Source organism: Mya arenaria, chromosome 2, assembly GCF_026914265.1.
Source record: "Mya arenaria isolate MELC-2E11 chromosome 2, ASM2691426v1".
Classification (NCBI taxonomy): Eukaryota; Metazoa; Mollusca; class Bivalvia; order Myida; family Myidae; genus Mya; species Mya arenaria.
The window spans coordinates 56600992-56619915 of NC_069123.1; the positions used below are offsets into that span (position 1 = coordinate 56600992).

Here is an 18924-nt window from a genome sequence, read left to right on the forward strand (position 1 = left end):
TGCAATCATATTACATGAATACATGTACAAGTATGCAGGAAGCAATTTTTAAAAAAAAATACTAGTATACATGACTGTATCAAAAGAAAAGATAAAGCTGGAAATGCTGAAAAGCCTACTTCGTGTATAATAAAGTCATCATTCCATTCATAGGTAAGGCCCTCTCCCTTGCCAGCGTCGGATACAAAATCCTTGCGATCTGGAAATTACAAACACTTATAACACACAGGTTCTTGTAAAATATTCTTGCAAAGTTAGTAGCACACCTATTATACATACATTCAATATTACCATGACTGAATCCATATCATTCTAATGTCATGACTTCAACACAACACATTGTGTTTCACATTGTTTGAGATAAATTACTAAGGAACACCTTTAATTTGATTTTTTTTGTCTTGTTTTTACATCAAAAACACATAACACATGCCCCCAATTTGGCCTTGTTAGAGAGATAGTGATTTGCATTATATGAAGGAAATTAATATAGAGGATTACAGTTGAGACATAAATTATAACCTGTACTTAGAAATCCCTCTCTGCACAGCATAGACCTTCAACTATGACAAAAATGCAAGACACATCTTCCCCTGTGCTCTAGAATAGTATGGAAATTGCTTTAATTCACATTTAATAGTTTTAACATTATGACTGAGACACAAATTATTGCTATGAAAGCCATATTGTAGAACACTGACCTTCAAGTGATCATGACCTTCAGATAAGCACACAAATTGTATGCACAACACACCATGCCATTATGCTCTATAAATGAGTGGAAATTGATTAAATTCCAATAAATAATGAAAACATTATGGCTGAGACATGAATTATTGCTATGAAATCTATATTTTATAACATTGATCTCCAAGTCTGACCTAGCCCCTTTGAGATAAAAGCACAAATTTATGTGCGATGTTCCGATGGAGCTGTACAATTATGCCATAAAAAATATTGTTGAGACAAAGTTGTATTTGATGGACACAAGGACGAACTGACTACACAGACAGTGCCATTACCAAGTGCCCACACTTCACATAATGTCATAACTATCTGCCCACCCTTCACATAAGTTATTACTATGTGCCTTCACATAAGTTATTACTATCTGCCCACCCTTCACATAAGTTATACTTATCTGCTCACCCTTCACATATGTTATTACTATCTGCCCACCCTTCACATAAGTTATTATTATCTGCCCACCCTTCACACAATATTTTACTATCTGCCCACCCTTCACATAAGTTATTACTATGTGCCCACCATTCACATAAGTTATTACTATCTGCCCACCCTTCACATAAGTTAATACTATCTGCCCACCCTTCGCATAAGTTATTACTATCTGCCCACCCTTCATATAAGTTATTATTATCTGCCCACCCTTCACATACGTTATCACTATCTGCCCACCCTTCACATAAGTTATTACTATCTGCCCACCCTTCACATAAATTATTACTATCTGCCCACCATTCACATAAGTTATTACTATCTGCCCACCATTCACATAAGTTATTACTATCTGCCCACCCTTCAAATAAGTTATTACTATCTGCCCACCCTTCACATAAGTTATTTCTATCTGCCCACCCTTCACATAAGTTATTACTATCTGCCCACCCTTCATATAAGTTATTATTATCTGCCCACCCTTCACATAAGTTATTACTATCTGCCCACCCTTCACATAAGTTATTACTATCTGCCCACCCTTCATATAAGTTATTATTATCTGCCCACCCTTCACATAAGTTATTACTATCTGCCCATCCTTTACATAAATGTGTGTGTGTGCATGTGTGCGTGCGTGCGTGCGCGCGCGTGCGTGTGTGAATGTGTGTTTGTGAATACGCATGTGTGTGACTGTTAACATACCTTACTTAGAATGGCTTTGTATGTGTTGATTTTAACTCTATATGAAACTTAAATGGAAAAAACAAACTGTTATCTAACCTATAAAGATATCGAAGTCCTGTGGTAGGTCATGTACAGGCTCTTCAAGACCAGAGTCATTTTTGTACTTAATGCTAACAACATCGCTCGAGATCTCTGTTGCTGAATCATCTGAGCTGTTTGTGTATGTGTAGTGGCTCTTTGGTTGGCGAATAATCTGTGAACATGAAATCAAAGCACTCTTTGGAATCAAATGTTAATTTGATGATTTTCATAAATGAATTTGACCGCTGTACATATCACACTTTTTTTTATAGTCTTTATATATTCAACTCAACTCAACTCACTTAGATGTAGTGAACAAAGCCCATCAGTCTAACATAAACAGTCTCTCCACAACTAATAACAATTGTAGTGACAATGCATTAATTATGTATTATATTGCCCTCGGAATTTGACAGCCAGGAAAAATGGCGTTTTAGACATTTCTGTAATTAAAGGGCAATACCTCTCAGCTGACTGCAGCGATTTGGAACTTGTCAGAGATATTATGCCCATACACATTCTGACCAAATATGGTGATGATTGGACAAATGCTTGCAATATGTTCCAATTTTTTTAACGGACATATAAAAACATGAAAAATATGTATTTGTTTAAAAAGTTACAAAGGGCCATAACTCTTACAATATTTAAGTTATATAAGTTGTCACAAAAGAGCACATTGTTACTGTGAATAAGTTCATGAAGTTTGAAGTTGATGTCTTCAATGTTTGTAAAACATAAAATGATTAAAAAAAAAAACATACAAAAAAAACTTGCTATAAGGGTCACCTGAGGAACACATCTGTTAAAATATTATGAAATATGTTCAATATGTTTCGAGAAAGATTTTCAAATTTTCTATATAGACATACAGTAAAAAATAGTCTAGCCCCTATCGGCCATGTTATTTCATGAGCCACAATGGGGAGAATGAATTTAATATATGGTCCCCTAAGAAATATTTATGTTAGATATTGTGAAATAAGGTTAAAGGTTCCTGAATATTTTTTTATGTTTCTAAATAGGAATACTGTATAATGAAAAGTAGCCCCAACCCCTGGCATCCATGTTTAATTACGAATCAACGTGGAGTGAAGAAATTTGATACAGGGTCACCTAAGGAATATTTCTGGGAAATTATTTTGAAATCGGGCCAGAAGTTGCTGAGAAGAGGATTCAAATTTTTCCTTTCAGTTGCCATTGCAATTAGAGTTTTGCATGGAACCACTTTTATTGAAGGAATCTGTAAGAGGACCAACCAAGGAACATTCCTATGAAGTTTGGTTGAAATTGTACTAGTGGTTCAGGAAAAGTTGTTTGAAGGAAAATGTTGACGACAGACTATCACCATATAACAATAGCTCATAATGAGTACTTTGTACTGAGGTGAGCTAAACAAACATGACTTTCACACGTCAAAGAGTATGTGGATTATTAGGGGCCAGTTTGCTCAGTTGGTTTAGCATCTGACTCGCAATTGGGTAAGTAACATTGCGCCAATCCATTCTGAGCGCAATATGGAAATAAACAATGACGTCAAAACCCCTCGTCTAGTATACAATATGAAAGTCACGTTTTCTCTTTACAAAAGACTGTAATGTAAATATACACATGTACCTCTGTCTGTACAAAGAAGGAGGTCTCATTTCCGTGGTCCCCAAATATCAGCTGCGTTTTGGGCACAATCACCTGGGAGTCACCACCAACTTGGAAACTGGACTCTGGAGATACATCGTAAACAAGCATTTCTTTATTATTATTAAATAATGAAATGTCTGCAGACATCTTATATATATTGTAATGGTCTATTAATATTTTCAAAAACAGTAGGGAGCAAATGTCTTTTAGTATTTTGTTTGAAACCAGTAGAATTCCAGTATAAGTAATGGTCATATTCATTTTATTTCACACAAACAAAGAAATGGAGTAAGCTTTGAAAAGCTTTTTACAACAAGTTCTGTACTAAATCAGTCCTGCCAAAAAAAAAATATTCCTTAAAAATATATATTTGGCAAGACAATTATGCAGTACAGACAACTCACTGTTGTTCATGTTCATGGTGAGTTCCTTGGAGACTGTGACGGTCATCTTGGGCGAGTCAAGAACCATGTTTGTCTCGCCTTCCACCTTGAAGCTCGCCACCGTGTCAATCACTGTCTGGAGGGTCTTTTCAAACTTCAAAGCTGTCTTCTTGGCCTTAAGAATACAAATTAAAATGCAAGTTCTTTTATTTTGAGGAAAAAAATAAAATAGGATACAAATAGGATATGTTTACTTTTAAACAAACTGGTTTACTTAACTGATGTAAGCGACATGCCTGCTACATAAATTATCTTTATCTTGGAATCTGTATAACAAATCTATATTCTGAACTATTTTACAGGAAAAATATATAAAAATTTGGCTATAGTAATACTGACTCACTAGAAAAACTGTATATGTAAATACCTTTTCCTTGACAGACTTAAGTTGTGCCTGGCGTAGCTGGTAGTCAGCAACTGACAATGTAGTCGTTGCCATGGTGGTGGTTGTCGTGGACCCTGCTTCACCCCCAGCCATACCGGCAATCACCTGTTCTGCCAAGGCACTTGACTCTTTCGTAGCCTTATCAGCCTGATAACCAGCACCCTGTAGCATCTTACCTGAACAAAAACAATAATGTAAATATGTATGTTCATTGTGATTCGAATTACCCTTCAAAACATTTCAACATGTAACAACAAAATTTAATTCTTTTAAGCCATTTTTATTTAATTTTCAGTAGCTTGAAAGTAATAAGCTAATATTAATCAAGCTTTAGTTCTTCTCTGGCTAGAAGCAAGTGGGACACCATTTACTGACCTTCACTAAGAGGGCCATACACATCAACACATTCAACTCTCACTGTTTCAAATGCAAGGCCACTGGCATGTCTCTTTTTCAATATATGAGGTCTTCAAACTAAACAGACTGACAGACTGTAACAGAATATAAGAGTGAGTCACCTAGAACATCAATCATTGTTGTAGCAGCCTCCTCTCTGTCATCTGCTGACACCGAGACTTCCAGCTTCATAACACTGGCATAGTTGTCCAGGATCTTCACTGCACTGTCCTGAACATATAACACTCTTTAAAAGTAAATCTCTTTTAATGCAGTAGGCATCAAACAATGTCTTACATTGATGTTCTTTTTTTCTGAACAGTTGAACTGAATAGCAGTGGGATAGTTTGCTCCTGGAAGGTTGCAGGTACAATTCTCAATCTAACCAACCAAAACATTTTGATAGTTTTAAATTCTTCTTATGTTTAAAGCCATAAAGGAACTAAAAAATAATATGATAATCAAAAAAAATTCTTGATGGAGGAAGTTTAAAAAGAAAATAGGTGATACAAAATGTGGGTTAAACCGAATTTCTACCTGGGCAGCCTGGGAGAGTTCGTTTTCCTTCTCAGCTAATGTCACAAGGGCAGCACTTGTTGTCTGCATCTCTTCCATGGTAGTTGGGTTAATTCGCTCAAATCCATACAAGATTGCCTCACGCGTCTGAAATGAATTCACTAGATAATAAACAAATTATAAATTGTGTTTATATAATCAAATAGTTCACGATTGTTAATGAAAAAGTGTTACCTTGAAACTAAAAAAAACATTGAGTTTAAACATTGAGGTTTATCAAGCCATGAACATTTTTTTTTCTTTTCACACAATGTACACTTACTGAAACAAAGTTTAATAAAATATCAGAAATAAACATAATTACAAATAAAAACTAATGTCTACAAGAAAAGAATAAGATTTGAGATAATGAGTCAAAGATACTTGCAGACTACATACTTGCTGACAAATTATCTCACATCTTATTTCAGCTAAAATGCCATATTACCATATATAACGACTAAGACGATATTTCCCCTGAATGGCCTACCTGTTCCCTACGAATCCTGTCAGCCTCCAGCCTCTCCGCTTCTGCAGTCTGCCAGGCAAGCAACTCAGCATCCGTCACATTCAACCCTGCTGCTGTAGTTGTTGTTACTGTTGCTGAAAGTAATTAAGATTCAAACAGCTGAAAAGGTAGTGAAATTCTACCATTGAATTTCACTTGAGAGACTGAAACAAAACCTATTACACCAATCAACAGCTTTCTATGCAATCATAATATGTAATAGTAAAGAGTTGGTTTTGTAATCAATCAAAGCGCTTAACGATTAAATGGCTTTCGGCCTGCAATGTTTTGTAGTATTGTCATGTAATTGAAAAACATAATTATTAACATAAATAATCTAAAGATAGTATATGCTCGCTCATAAATTCATTCGCGAAAACTTTTAATGTTGATTCTCAATGAGATCATGAAGAAAAAGTCACTTGAAATGTGGAATATGCCAAATAGTTACTTATAGGTATGGAGTTATTCTCAATATCACATTAAACCTTATCTAGAGCTTTGGTTCAATAAATAATGTACTGCCACAGATAAGCATTAAGGATTTTTAATTTAATCTAATCTACAGTTCTAAACTTGACTTAGGCGTATTAAATTTACTACAAGTATGCCAGCTAACACCAAATGCATTCCAACAAAATGCATTGGACATATTAATTAGGTCTATGTTTAACGCCAAATACCTCTCAATTGAATCAACCACATACAATTTATTCCCTATATGCCTGATGTACATGTATCTCAATAATGCCCTCAACATATGTCACTTGTGGACAAAATGAACAGATTTATATCAATTTTTTTTTTAAATATGCATATGCATTATGCTACATGCTCAAGATATTGGACTGAAATTACTGATACAAGCTGAGAAATATTCATATACTTTCCGTTTCATTCGGCATTACATGACTATGACACAAATTGTAGCAGGTCGATAGCCTGTCAACGCTTTACGCGATTTGGTTTGAATGGTAAAAGTGTATAATAGTAATTTAGTAATGGTTAAAAGGTTGTTAGTTTGTACTCGCACAATAAAATGTTTTATCTGACACGTTTAACAAACACAAGTAAAAACTAACAATCTCAATTAAAAAACGTCAAGTAATAGCCGAGTTAGGCAATTTAAAGCATAAAAAATATACTTATGAATGAACAATAATCACCATAAAACTGATTGTTGGATAAAATGAAGAATTATAATTTCAATTAAAACATTATGAATTGATATTTTATGCCTAATAAGCATTTAAATGCATCATAATACGATCCATATTTTTTGGGGGTTTTAAAGTGACACTCTTGTTCAAAATCAATAAATACACTATATAACAAACATCAAATTTGTCTGATAAACCTCCACTGACTAAATAATGCACTTATGGAAAATATTAATTACTGAAAACAAGATTGTACCAGTGTATTTAATAGCAGAAAGCGCAAAAACATTAAATGATTGGTGAATGCTAAAAGATTTACTGTGATCTACTATAGTCTCCTAAGGTAGAAATACCGTGTTTTATGCACATATCTTTCAAATTAAACTCGGTATCCTTCATAAGAACCATTGTTTTCCACATTTATTTATCCTAAAAAGAATATTAAAACAATATTTTTAATTGTGGTAAATCTTATTTGGGAGTAAGAGTGCATCTTTAATGACTTCTCAGAGTTTATTTCCGGGGAATAAACCTGTCTGAATGGGATGACCTACATTCTATTCTTAACCACAATGTACATGTAGATATTATCATTCCTCGGCCAAAGCAAAATCTAAACACAGGTATATAATACATGTACGTATTTATTTCATTTAGTATGCGTTCATTTTGAAACTATTTGCGGATTCTGCTTTTTATATTGCGTTTGGCAATTGCATTATATTACGCAAAACGCAGCTTATTCGCATTATGTTAACCGCATTACGTAGATTGAAAGCTCATTACAGCGCTATTTATAGCAAGCTTATTAATATGCAGAACGCAGTCCGTAGCTGTTTGAGCAGATTGTTTACTAGGTAGTTTCGATGTAAATGTTAATGTAAATTAGGTTGGTGACCACCGCAGTTCTAACCGAGCTTGGGTTGATACGCCCGCGCGCGTATTAATTCGCCAAATGTTTAAATGTTATGTCGATCTTCCGATGCGATTTCCGAAATACGGTAATAAAAGTCTGCAGTCCTAGTGGCCTACAGCCTAAAAACTGATGTCTACCCCGTATGCATATTCACAATATGTTTAGACCTATAAGTGTGACATCGTCTCAATATGGTGAAAATTGTGGTTAGTGATTACAAAGTCCTTCAAGCAGTTCAAGAGAAATTGGGGACACAAAATATAGTCATGACCTTTGACCTCATATGTGACCTTGACCTTGAACTAAGCTAATTGTAACATGCCCTATGCACATTGTCTCAATATGGTGAAAATTTATGGTTAGTGATTACAAAGTCCTTCAAGCAGTTCAAGAGAGATGGAACGGAATGAAATGAAGTCATATAACCTTCGAACTTTTAGTGTGATCTTGACCTTAAACTGAGTTGGATGTAACATGCACTCTGCATGTTGCCTCAATATGTTGAACATTTGTGGGTTGTAATAAAAAAAATATTCAAGCGATTCAAGAGAAATGGAGCATACATGAAAAATAGTCATATGACCTTGTCCTATAGGCGTGACCTTGACCCAAACTGGTTGTAAAATGGGCTCTTTATATTGTCTCAATATGGTGAACATGTGTGGGTAGTAATTTAAAAATCCTTGTTTGATGAGCGAACATGAATTGTGCTGAACTGACAGGCGGACAGACAACTTGAGAAAAAAAATATGTCTTCTCATTTGTGGGGGAGACATAATGTAACACATACCTACCATTATTCTCTTAAAGGAAAAATAAATGTTCTGCTTTATTTTATCATGGAAAAATATATATATATATATACAATTTGAGACAATATTTAAAAATGCATTATATAAAATTTATATAAACGGGCTTAGCTACAAGTTTGCCATTTTGATGATTTTACAACTCCTTGAGCTACCTATTTCTTATCAGTTTTATAATTTTGGGTAATAATTTCCTTCCATTTCAGTAACTCATGTGATACAGATGTGTAAGCCGGTAGGACTAGCAACAAAATGCTATTTAAACGCTATGTTAACAAGGATCCATACTCCATGCAGCAGCACCAGCGGCGGCCTCCTCGTTAAGGAACTTTCCAATGACATTGCTGACAGGGGCCACCTTGCTGTCAGCACCCACAAATAGGTTTTCAATCAGTCCCCCTGACTGTGTCGCATTCACCAACATGTCCCCCTTTGTACTCATGTCTGCTGGAGTCACCTGAACAACAGTAATGCATGTGAATGAGAGCTCAGCTACGCCTTAGCGAAAGAAGACATGTCAAACATTTCTCCAATCTGAACCATACCATTACTCGTTACCGATTTACCTTACCGAAAGGTGACATGTCTTACAACAAGTTGTGCCATAGCTTCATTTGTACTGGACAAAACATGCTTTAAACCTGAAACGGTAATTTCTTGCAATAAATCTTTTAGCTCCGAGTACTATACCACATACAATCACTGATGTCCACACATCCTTGAAGGCTCCACTGAGATCATAAGCCCTGGCAATAATGTCTACTTTGTTACCACGGTAATCAAGTCCTGCTGGAAGAGGAGTCTCTTTTCCAATATTGCTGTTCACCGCTGAAATCACAAGAGCACTAAAATAAGACACATTGAATCAACTGATCTAATATCAAAGTATAAAAAAATATACTGACAACTAAATAATTGCACGTTAAAAATCTGTTTCCCATCTTAAACTAACTGCATTACTTATTAAATCACAATCTGCATCTATAGGACAAACTTACTGCCTTCATAGATCCAGGTTATTGGTGTGTTTGCCTCTAAAAGGTATCCAAACTTGTAGCGGAAACTAAGTCCATCATCTGCATCCATGAAGTTAAATCCAGTGACTAAAAACTTGGTGTCAAACTCTATTCCTGTTGTGGGACTGACAGATATATTTCCTCCAGTTGGCTTCAAATTGAGGGAAAACTGCTTCTCTGCCACACCTTTTCAATAGTTATCATCAGCCATAAATGTATGCCCTAACTTTGTGACCATTTTGAAAGATACCAGTATAAATTTATGATAAATCTCATATGATTTCATTGTAATTGAGACAAAAATTAAATTGTTTTCAAGAGATAAATACATACAACTTTATACAGACAGTAATTATTACTTAGCCGGAATGTGTCTATGACTATGGAACATACAATATGTGGACCTTATTAAGCAGTAAAGTCAAAAGTCCATAAACTGTTGCTATGGTTACCAAACGAATCTGTTCCCCATCTCCATATTTTTAGGGTGAGGTCATAGAATGGGTATTCAGGGTACGTGTAGTTGGGCAGGATGGCCATATTGGGCCCAGATATGCCTGTGTTGGTGTACCCCTCCCAGCTTGCGTAGGGAATCTCAAATCGAAGGAAACGAAAACCAAATGACCCATACAGCTTCCAGCTAGGAAAAAAGTACATGGCAGGTGATTTTTTTTGTAGCATGCCTCAGAAAATGTCTTTACAGCCTTGTTTGGACATGCTTGTTAATGCATTGATGTCAGTATTCTCAATCTTTGAGATCTTACAAGGCATTGTCAGACTCAAAATTGCATTAAATGTTTGCACAAGTAAAAGTTGATTAAATTGTTCAGACACATGATTTGACACTTAGACTTACACATAGTAAAAGTAGACGCCCCTGCTCCAGCTTTCAATCACAGAGCGCAAGCCATATCTACTGTCAGGGTTCACTCGCGGGCCACAGTTTGTCACACATCTGAAACCAGCTATGATATTAAGAATGCAGTTCTTCAAAAAAATAACACATTTTTATTTAACAGAGCGCTAGTCTTGTAGTGTTTTTACAGTAAACAGAAATCCTATTGCCAAATAACATATCATGTGGACACACAGTCTTCTAAAGTTGGGGAAAGTATGAAAAAATAATATGTGAAGTCAATAAGAAACCAACTGAATTCCAAATATTGGCGGGTCTCCACGGGAAATATAGATCTCCATGAAAGCATCCGCCTCTCGGCCGTCTTTCCGGACCACAAGTCGAATCTGTACTGAGTTATTCTCATACATGTCACCTGTCATCATCTTCAGTATCGGCCCGGAAGCATTCACCACACGTCCTGCTCATACATATAATGAATTTACACTGAGAACTTGACTTTCAAATTACTTATAACATTAACGAAAGAGGGAAGTTTTAAACACATACTGAATTTACACTGAGAACTTGACTTTCAAATTACTTATATCATTAACGAAAGAGGAAAGTTTTAAACACAACAGCCTTTCAGTGGACACATTCTATTTAATACAATGTATCATATAATTATACATGTTAATTGAAATATGCACTAAATAAACAGTCTGTCCTGTTGCCAACCTTAGATACTATACTTTATCGTATGAGTGCCAGTATTAGTGATTCATAAAATTTGATTACCTGGTATACTTTCAAACCAAATATATTTTTAAAAATAAAAAATAAGCCATACCTGAAGAATCAAATCCATCAACTTTGCTGCATCCTCGGTCTGATGAATGTGTCTCCTAAAATTTGATTACCTGGTATACTTTCAAACCAAATATATTTTTAAAAATAAAAAATGAGCCATACCTGAAGAATCAAATCCATCAACTTTGCTGCATCCTCGGTCTGATGAATGTGTCTCCTCATAGGTACAGTTGCTAGGCCCCATTGGTATAGCCACATCATAGTTGCTATCATAACCCCTAGGCCAAGTTTCACAGATTCGTCTACATAGCCATACAAACTCCATCCCTGTCTTGTCAGTACTGTTTCCCATATCAGGGTCATATGAGAAGAGCCCTCCATCGATCTCTAAGGGAATTATATCTCCCCAACGTCTAACAACGTATTGCCCACCAGCTATACCTGCCACTAAGGGGGTAGGTATGATCCTCAGGTAAACACTGTCATTCGAGGTCATACCCATCAACTCATCCATACTCACATTTAGCTGGAATCTGTACAGACCATACTCCAATGTGTTACTGAAGAGGATCAGGTTTCTGGCACCAATAGAGTAGATGTCCGCCCCATTTAAATCAGTTACCTCTGTCTCATTTCCCCAGTCTGTATTCTGCCTATAGACTCGCCACCAGTAGTATGCTATTTTTGTAGCAGTGCAATTGATTGTCACATTTGAATATACAACAAGCTTATCTGATCTATATGAAGTTCTCATGTCGGGGTGTTCACTGTCACAAAATGGCATTTTACAGGGATTAGCATTGCTGACATTGACATACGGCCACCAGCACGGTCCCTTGGTTACCCCTGTTGTCCAGCTGGTTGTATTCTTGGAAACATAGTTCTTGCATGTTAGCTCAGTCTGGTAGAGTCCTGGAGTCATATATTTGGTTCTCAATGTCTCATTCCAAGTTGAAAACCACTGAATAGGTAGTGTATTTATAGTTGATGTGGTTGTCGCAGCGGTGTTAGTCGTTGTCGGCATCATGGTGGTGGTGTTGAGTGTGATGCTCATTGTTGGTGTCATTGTGGTGGTGTTGAGTGTGATGCTCATTGTTGGTGTCATGGTGGTGGTGTTGAGTGTGATGTTCATTGTTGGTGTGATGGTGGTGGTGTTGAGTGTGAATGGTGCTTGTGAAGTTGTTGGTGATACAGATGCATTTGTAGATATTGTGGAGTTAGCAGAAGTTAATGGTGTTGTTGCAGCTGAAGTTGTGTTGGTTACCAAGGATGTGCTCGGTGTCGTTGCCGTGGTGGAGTCCATGATGAGAGAGCTGAAGTACAGTTGCCTCCGGGCCTCCAGGTCCCAGGAGGATACATGGACAAAGTAGTCCAGGTTAGCTGCCAGGAGATCTGCCCACTCTGGTATGGTCTGACATTGGGTCAAGTCACCAAAGAACTGGTAGCGACTGGGATCTGCTGTGTCATCTTTGTAGTCGATCATGTAGCAGGCGTTTGTGCCTATATTGCCAGGCCAAACGGGAAAGTCAAAGGTTGTGTTCTTTGATCGTGGAGTATTAGCTGAAATGGCAATATCTCCACAACTTCTGTGAACATGTATTTCTATGTTGAAAGATACAGTCCCGATAATATTTGAAGCTAACAGTTGAACAGAGTATGTACCAGGCAAGTCATACTTATGAAGTATGTGGTCTTGGTAATAAATGCTGTCATTTTGTCCATCACCAAATGTCCAGTTGTATGTAACGTGACTGCCTCGGTCAAAACTTGCCTGAAACCATACTAAGTTTTCATGGGCAACATAAACATTGTTTGGTCCTGCTCCCAGCTTCTTTAACCCGGTAACACTATCATAGTCATATACGGTGACCTGAAGATTTAAAATGGCTTCGTATATATCCAGTGTGTCAGAGTAGGTTTCCATGCTCACCAAGTTCCATATGGTGACACCCACTGTGTAGTTACCTCCCTTGACATATGTGTGGGCAAAGTTCAGTATCAGGTCTTCACTCCCCCTGTGGTTGGCAACAACTGGAACTATTGGTAGGGGGAGGGCTGGGGTCACAGTGCCATCACTATAATCAATCTGGTATGTGGCATTGGTCGCCATTTCCATGCCATCATCAAATAAGAGCTCAAAGGTGTGGCTCACAGCATGTGTAGAAGTGTATCCTGGGCCTATGAAGCTGACTTTGACCGGGGACAAGGTGGTGAAGCCAACCACCGGGTTCTGGACATAGATGGAGCCTCCAGTGGACAGGACCGCCTGGTAACTCACCGTGTTATTGGAGAACACATTGGCAGGGTAAACACCCACTGAAGTGTACTGGTTTGTCACGCTCAAAACGGTGTGTCTGTCACAGGGGCTGGTAGAAGTAGGACTGTTATCACCAAAGTCAATCACACAGGTAGCCCTGGTCCCACCTAGCATGGTAATCTGTAGGTCAGAGAACTCTCCAGTCCTCACATATAGGGGAACTGGGGTCAGCTCCAGCTGGTAGATAGTCTCGTCTACATCCACCACTGCATACATGTTCATCCAGCTTACCAGGTTGGACACATTCATCGACACATTGTAGGTACCTGGTACTGAGTATGGGTGCCACATAGCAAATATGATTGGGTCTGGATCGGTCACATTGAAGTCATTGACTGTGGTCACACCATCTTTGAAGTCTCCTGTCATGATTGCATCTGTTGCAGGTTGAACACCTCCAGTGAAAGTCACATTAAATGGTGTGTACACCTGTGAGCCATAGGGTAGAATCATGGGTGTTTTTGTGCTAAATTCAATATTTCGTACTGGATACTGGACAACAATTGTGTAGGTGTTCTCAAAGTGGTCAACTGGATTGTCAATGACCACAGTGAGGTCATAACTTCCAGGTGCTGTGTAGTTGTGGCCCTCTGTAATATTATCTGGGGCCAGCAGGAGTTCATTATACAAAGTAGTGTTAGCTGTCCCATCATCGTAACTGAAACTTGTGTTAAATCTGGAACACTGGAACATCTCTATGCAGATGGTAGTTATCTCGTTGACAGGCAAAAACAAGCGGTTGATGGATATAGACATGTCTGTGATGAGATAGTCAACCCACACCCCTGTGGTGTAATTCTGGATGGGGGTTACAAAGTTGGATATGTTGCCTGTGACAATGTAATACCCATAGCCAAAGTAGTGATAATCTTGCACCAGGGCTAACCCTGTTAGAGAATCAGAGACATAGGCAGTGTCCAGAGTCATATTACCAAACTCCACTGAAACTATCATCTGACTACCGGCATCTACTGACAAAGGGATGGCTGTGTTGTTTTGTCCATATGGTATGGGTGGTATGTTGTGTATGGTGAAGTTGAAGATCACATCCTCAACGTGAGTAATTACCATGTAGAATTCATCAGAGACCAAGTTGAACCCTCTCAGCGTTACATTGAAGATTCCATTCTTGGTGAAGTTGTGCCATAAATATCCAACCATTCCTGAAGAACAATGGTTTTTATTAGAATTGAGAGACAGGTCAAACGCGAAAGCTATGTTAGAAGTGATAACTCCACCCACACGCAACCTTGACACAGCATAGCCTGTAACAGAAACAAGAAAATTTCCTCTGGGTCTTGTAACACATCTGCATTCTGTCGCTAATACAATATGTTACAGGTTTCATGTGAATATCTTAACTGGCTATTAAGGTATGGCCTAGTTAAAGTGATGTTTCATACTATCAAGGGGCATAACTTAATAATTATTAAAGCCAGAGTAATAGGTCTAGCTTCACATATGCATTTTTGTAAGAAGTGTAAAAATATCTGTGAACTGTGAACGTGTTTGCATGATCTGTTCAAACTATCAATGGGCTTAACATGACATTTATTGGAGAAAGAGTTATGAGCCTTGGCCCAAAAGGGGAATCACTAAAAGTGTATTTAGTTAGTATTTGTTGAGTTATGCCCTTATTTCAACCACCTGTTTTTGCAAAAAAATTAACCTTGGTTATTTCTCAATAACTGTTTCACAGTACTCAAATGAAACTTAATACACATGTTTCTACAGAAAATACACACATGTTAAGCAAGGCCCATAACTCTGGCTTCAATTAATTACATTAATATTTTATTCAACAAACTGTATGTAATTTTCATTTACAATATAATCATGTATGGAATACTTAAGGAATGAATTGCGGGGTTGATGTCATTATCGGGGTATGAACGCAATTGGGTTGGTCAATGTGTGTGGTGTCCGAAGGACTCCACGCGTACTTTGACCAACCCAATTGCGTTCATATCCCCGATAATGACATCAACCCCGCAATTCATTCCTTTAGTATTCCATACATCACTTTAAAACGTAAAATTGAAACACTTCTGGTACCAATATATTTAAAATATAATAACCAAACACTTTTAAAAATGTTGATCTATATTTTACGGGACCTTCAGACATAATACAGCCAATAACAAGATCAATAGCTTTCATGTATATTGTTATGCAATGAATTACGATCCGAACATATCCGAAGATGTTGCGTTCATCGATTGATGAACGCAATTGCCTAAAGGCAGTTCATTTAAGGAATGGAAGTTGAGGTGTAAATATATGGAAATGAAAACAACAAACTTACATATCTCAATATACATATTTTTCTTGTGCGATGTGTGCACAAAGTTTAATTTTTACCTTTCTTTTAGTTATGGCTTAAGGTAAAGTTTGTGCATGATGACACTAATGACAATAAAACAAAGGCAATGACAAAAGCTAAATTTTCTGTCTTCAAAAAAATAAACCAGCTAAAAATGATATTTAAGAGCATTTGAATAGTATTTGACTGGGTGAGTACATAGTTTCATAGTGGTCATGTATGGTCAAGTGTCAGGGTGATATAGGTCACAATTTGGGATGGCCACAGGTCACAAATTGTGATGGTCAAGGGTCTCAAGATGGGATGACCATGGGTCACAAGTTTCGCTGACCATGGGTCACAAGTTGGGATGACCATAGGTCACAAGTTGGGATGGCCATTGGCCACAAGTTGGGATGACCATTGGTTACAAGTTGGGATAACCATGGGCCACAAGTTGGGATGCCCATGGGTCACATGTTGGGATGCCCATGGGTCACAAGTTGGGATGGCTATGGGTCACAAGTTGGGAAGGCCATAGGTCATAAGCAGGAATGGCCATGGGTCACATGTTGGGATGCCCATGGGTCACAAGTTGGGATGACCATGGGTCACAAGTTGGGATGGCCATGGGTCACAAATTGGGATGACCATTGGTTACAAGTTGGGATGACCATTGGTTACTAGTTGGGAGGGCCATTGGTCACAAGTAGAAATGGCCATGGGTCACAAGTTGGGATGACCATGGGTCACAAGTTGGGATGTTCATGGGTTACAACTTGGGATGGCCATGGGTCACAAGTTGGGATGACCATGGGTCACAATTTTGGATGGCCATGGGTCACAAGTAGGAATGGCCATGGATCACAAGTTGGGATGACCATGGGTCACAAGTTGGGATGGCCATGGATCACAAGTTGGGATGACCATGGGTCACAAGTTGGGATGGCCATGGGTCACAAGTTTAGATGCCCATCTGTCACAAGTTGGGATAGCCATGGATCACAAATTGGGATGACCATAGGTCACAAGTTGGCATGACCATGGGTCACAAGTTGGGATGACCATAGGTCACAAGTTGGGATAACCATGGGTCACAAATTGGGATGACCATAGGTCACAAGTTGGCATGACCATGGGTCACAAGTTGGCATGACCATGGGTCACAAGTTGGCATAACCATGGGTCACAAGTTGGCATGACCATGGGTCACAAGTTGGGATAACCATGGGTCACAAGTTGGCATGATCATGGGTCACAAGTTGGCATGACCATGGGTCACAAGTTGGCATAACCATGGGTCACAAGTTGGCATGACCATGGGTCACAAGTTGGCATGACCATGGGTCACAAGTTGGCATGACCATGGGTCACAAGTTGGCATAACCATGGGTCACAAGTTGGCATGACCATGGGTCACAAGTTGGCATGATCATGGGTCACAAGTTGGCATGACCATGGGTCACAAGTTGGCATAACCATGGGTCACAAGTTGGCATGACCATGGGTCACAAGTTGGCATGACCATGGGTCACAAGTTGGCATGACCATGGGTCACAAGTTGGCATAACCATGGGTCACAAGTTGGCATGACCATGGGTCACAAGTTGGCATGATCATGGGTCACAAGTTGGCATGACCATGGGTCACAAGTTGGCATAACCATGGGTCACAAGTTGGCATGACCATGGGTCACAAGTTGGCATGACCATGGGTCACAAGTTGGCATGACCATGGGTCACAAGTTGGGATAACCATGGGTCACAAATTGGGATGAGCATGGGTCACAAGTTGTGATGTTCATGGGTCACAAGTTGTGATGTTCATGGGTCACAAGTATTGTTCATCAAATTACAAGTTGGAACACTTCACATGCTGATAAACATTCCATATTTTATCACTATTTTTTAACTTGGAACTACTACAATATTTTACTCAGTCAAATACCATAACCCTTGCTGGAGGCAGACATGCGCTATACCAACAGTGCACAACTTAATGTATACGAAATATAAGCAGGGCTTCTAAAAACCGGCAATTTGCCGGTCTGGACCGATTTTGACCAAGCCAGACCGATTTCAGTTTCAAAAAGTGTAAAAAAAATCGGTCCGAAATATTCTCATTTTTTTTATAATTTCAGTCCAAGACGACTACGGTAAGTCAGTAAAAAATGTAATACACAAACATTCTTGGGTCATTCACACATTCAAAATTACCCCCAATAAAAGTGTCCTAGTAACCATCAGACCAATGCGACCAGCTGCTTTTTCCGCTACGCTGAACACTATAGCCTATATGTTGTAATCGGTCCAATCACGTGTATTAGTAGGTCGCAGAAGACACAAATACACAAACTATGTGTTCATTATGTGACTGCAGCTATCCTGATTAAGTGTTAAAATCGGTCCATATTTTCACATGGCAATTATGCTATGTCTTCGTCGATCAATACATGATATATCCGTTTGTTGATTACCAAACTATTAAATTTAAATTGTAATAAAGAAGCATTGCTGGTTAAAAACGGTTTAAAAAAGATAAATGCAATTGCCATTGTTAATGGCGAAAGCATTAAAACTCCCGAATTAATTAACCTAGTCATAAAGGATATCAACAGTGACACGCTTGATTAACTACAGAGTCTAAGAGCTGAGTGCGCCGCTTACGTCATTTTAATTCACAGTAATGAAAAAATCGTCGTCGATATCAAACTTATAGCTTGAAGCCCCGATTATAAATCTAGATATATATTATTATTCAAGATTATCATAATACTGTTTCACTTTTTGTCGTCTGACCGCTTCCCGCCCGCCGCAGTTAATTACGATCGCAGTCGTTCTTGTTAGAAATGTAGCAGACCTCGATGAGAATCTCATTTGAATTA

General features: G+C 38.1%; 1 protein-coding gene across 1 annotated transcript in view; it reads right to left on the reverse strand.

The window, feature by feature from the left end:
- LOC128216058 (uncharacterized) overlaps nt 1-18924 on the reverse strand; it is a 76308-nt gene that overhangs the window by 22868 nt on the left and 34516 nt on the right. The window contains exons 13-27 of the mRNA XM_052922654.1: nt 11584-15003; nt 10924-11089; nt 10630-10728; nt 10226-10413; nt 9756-9959; nt 9455-9585; nt 9046-9214; nt 5855-5967; nt 5347-5472; nt 4932-5040; nt 4396-4589; nt 3990-4143; nt 3565-3668; nt 1963-2119; nt 120-199 (exon numbers count right to left, since the gene is read on the reverse strand). Coding sequence (XP_052778614.1) covers nt 120-199; nt 1963-2119; nt 3565-3668; nt 3990-4143; nt 4396-4589; nt 4932-5040; nt 5347-5472; nt 5855-5967; nt 9046-9214; nt 9455-9585; nt 9756-9959; nt 10226-10413; nt 10630-10728; nt 10924-11089; nt 11584-15003 — 5414 coding nt within the window. The remainder of the gene's footprint in view (nt 1-119; nt 200-1962; nt 2120-3564; nt 3669-3989; nt 4144-4395; nt 4590-4931; nt 5041-5346; nt 5473-5854; nt 5968-9045; nt 9215-9454; nt 9586-9755; nt 9960-10225; nt 10414-10629; nt 10729-10923; nt 11090-11583; nt 15004-18924) is intronic.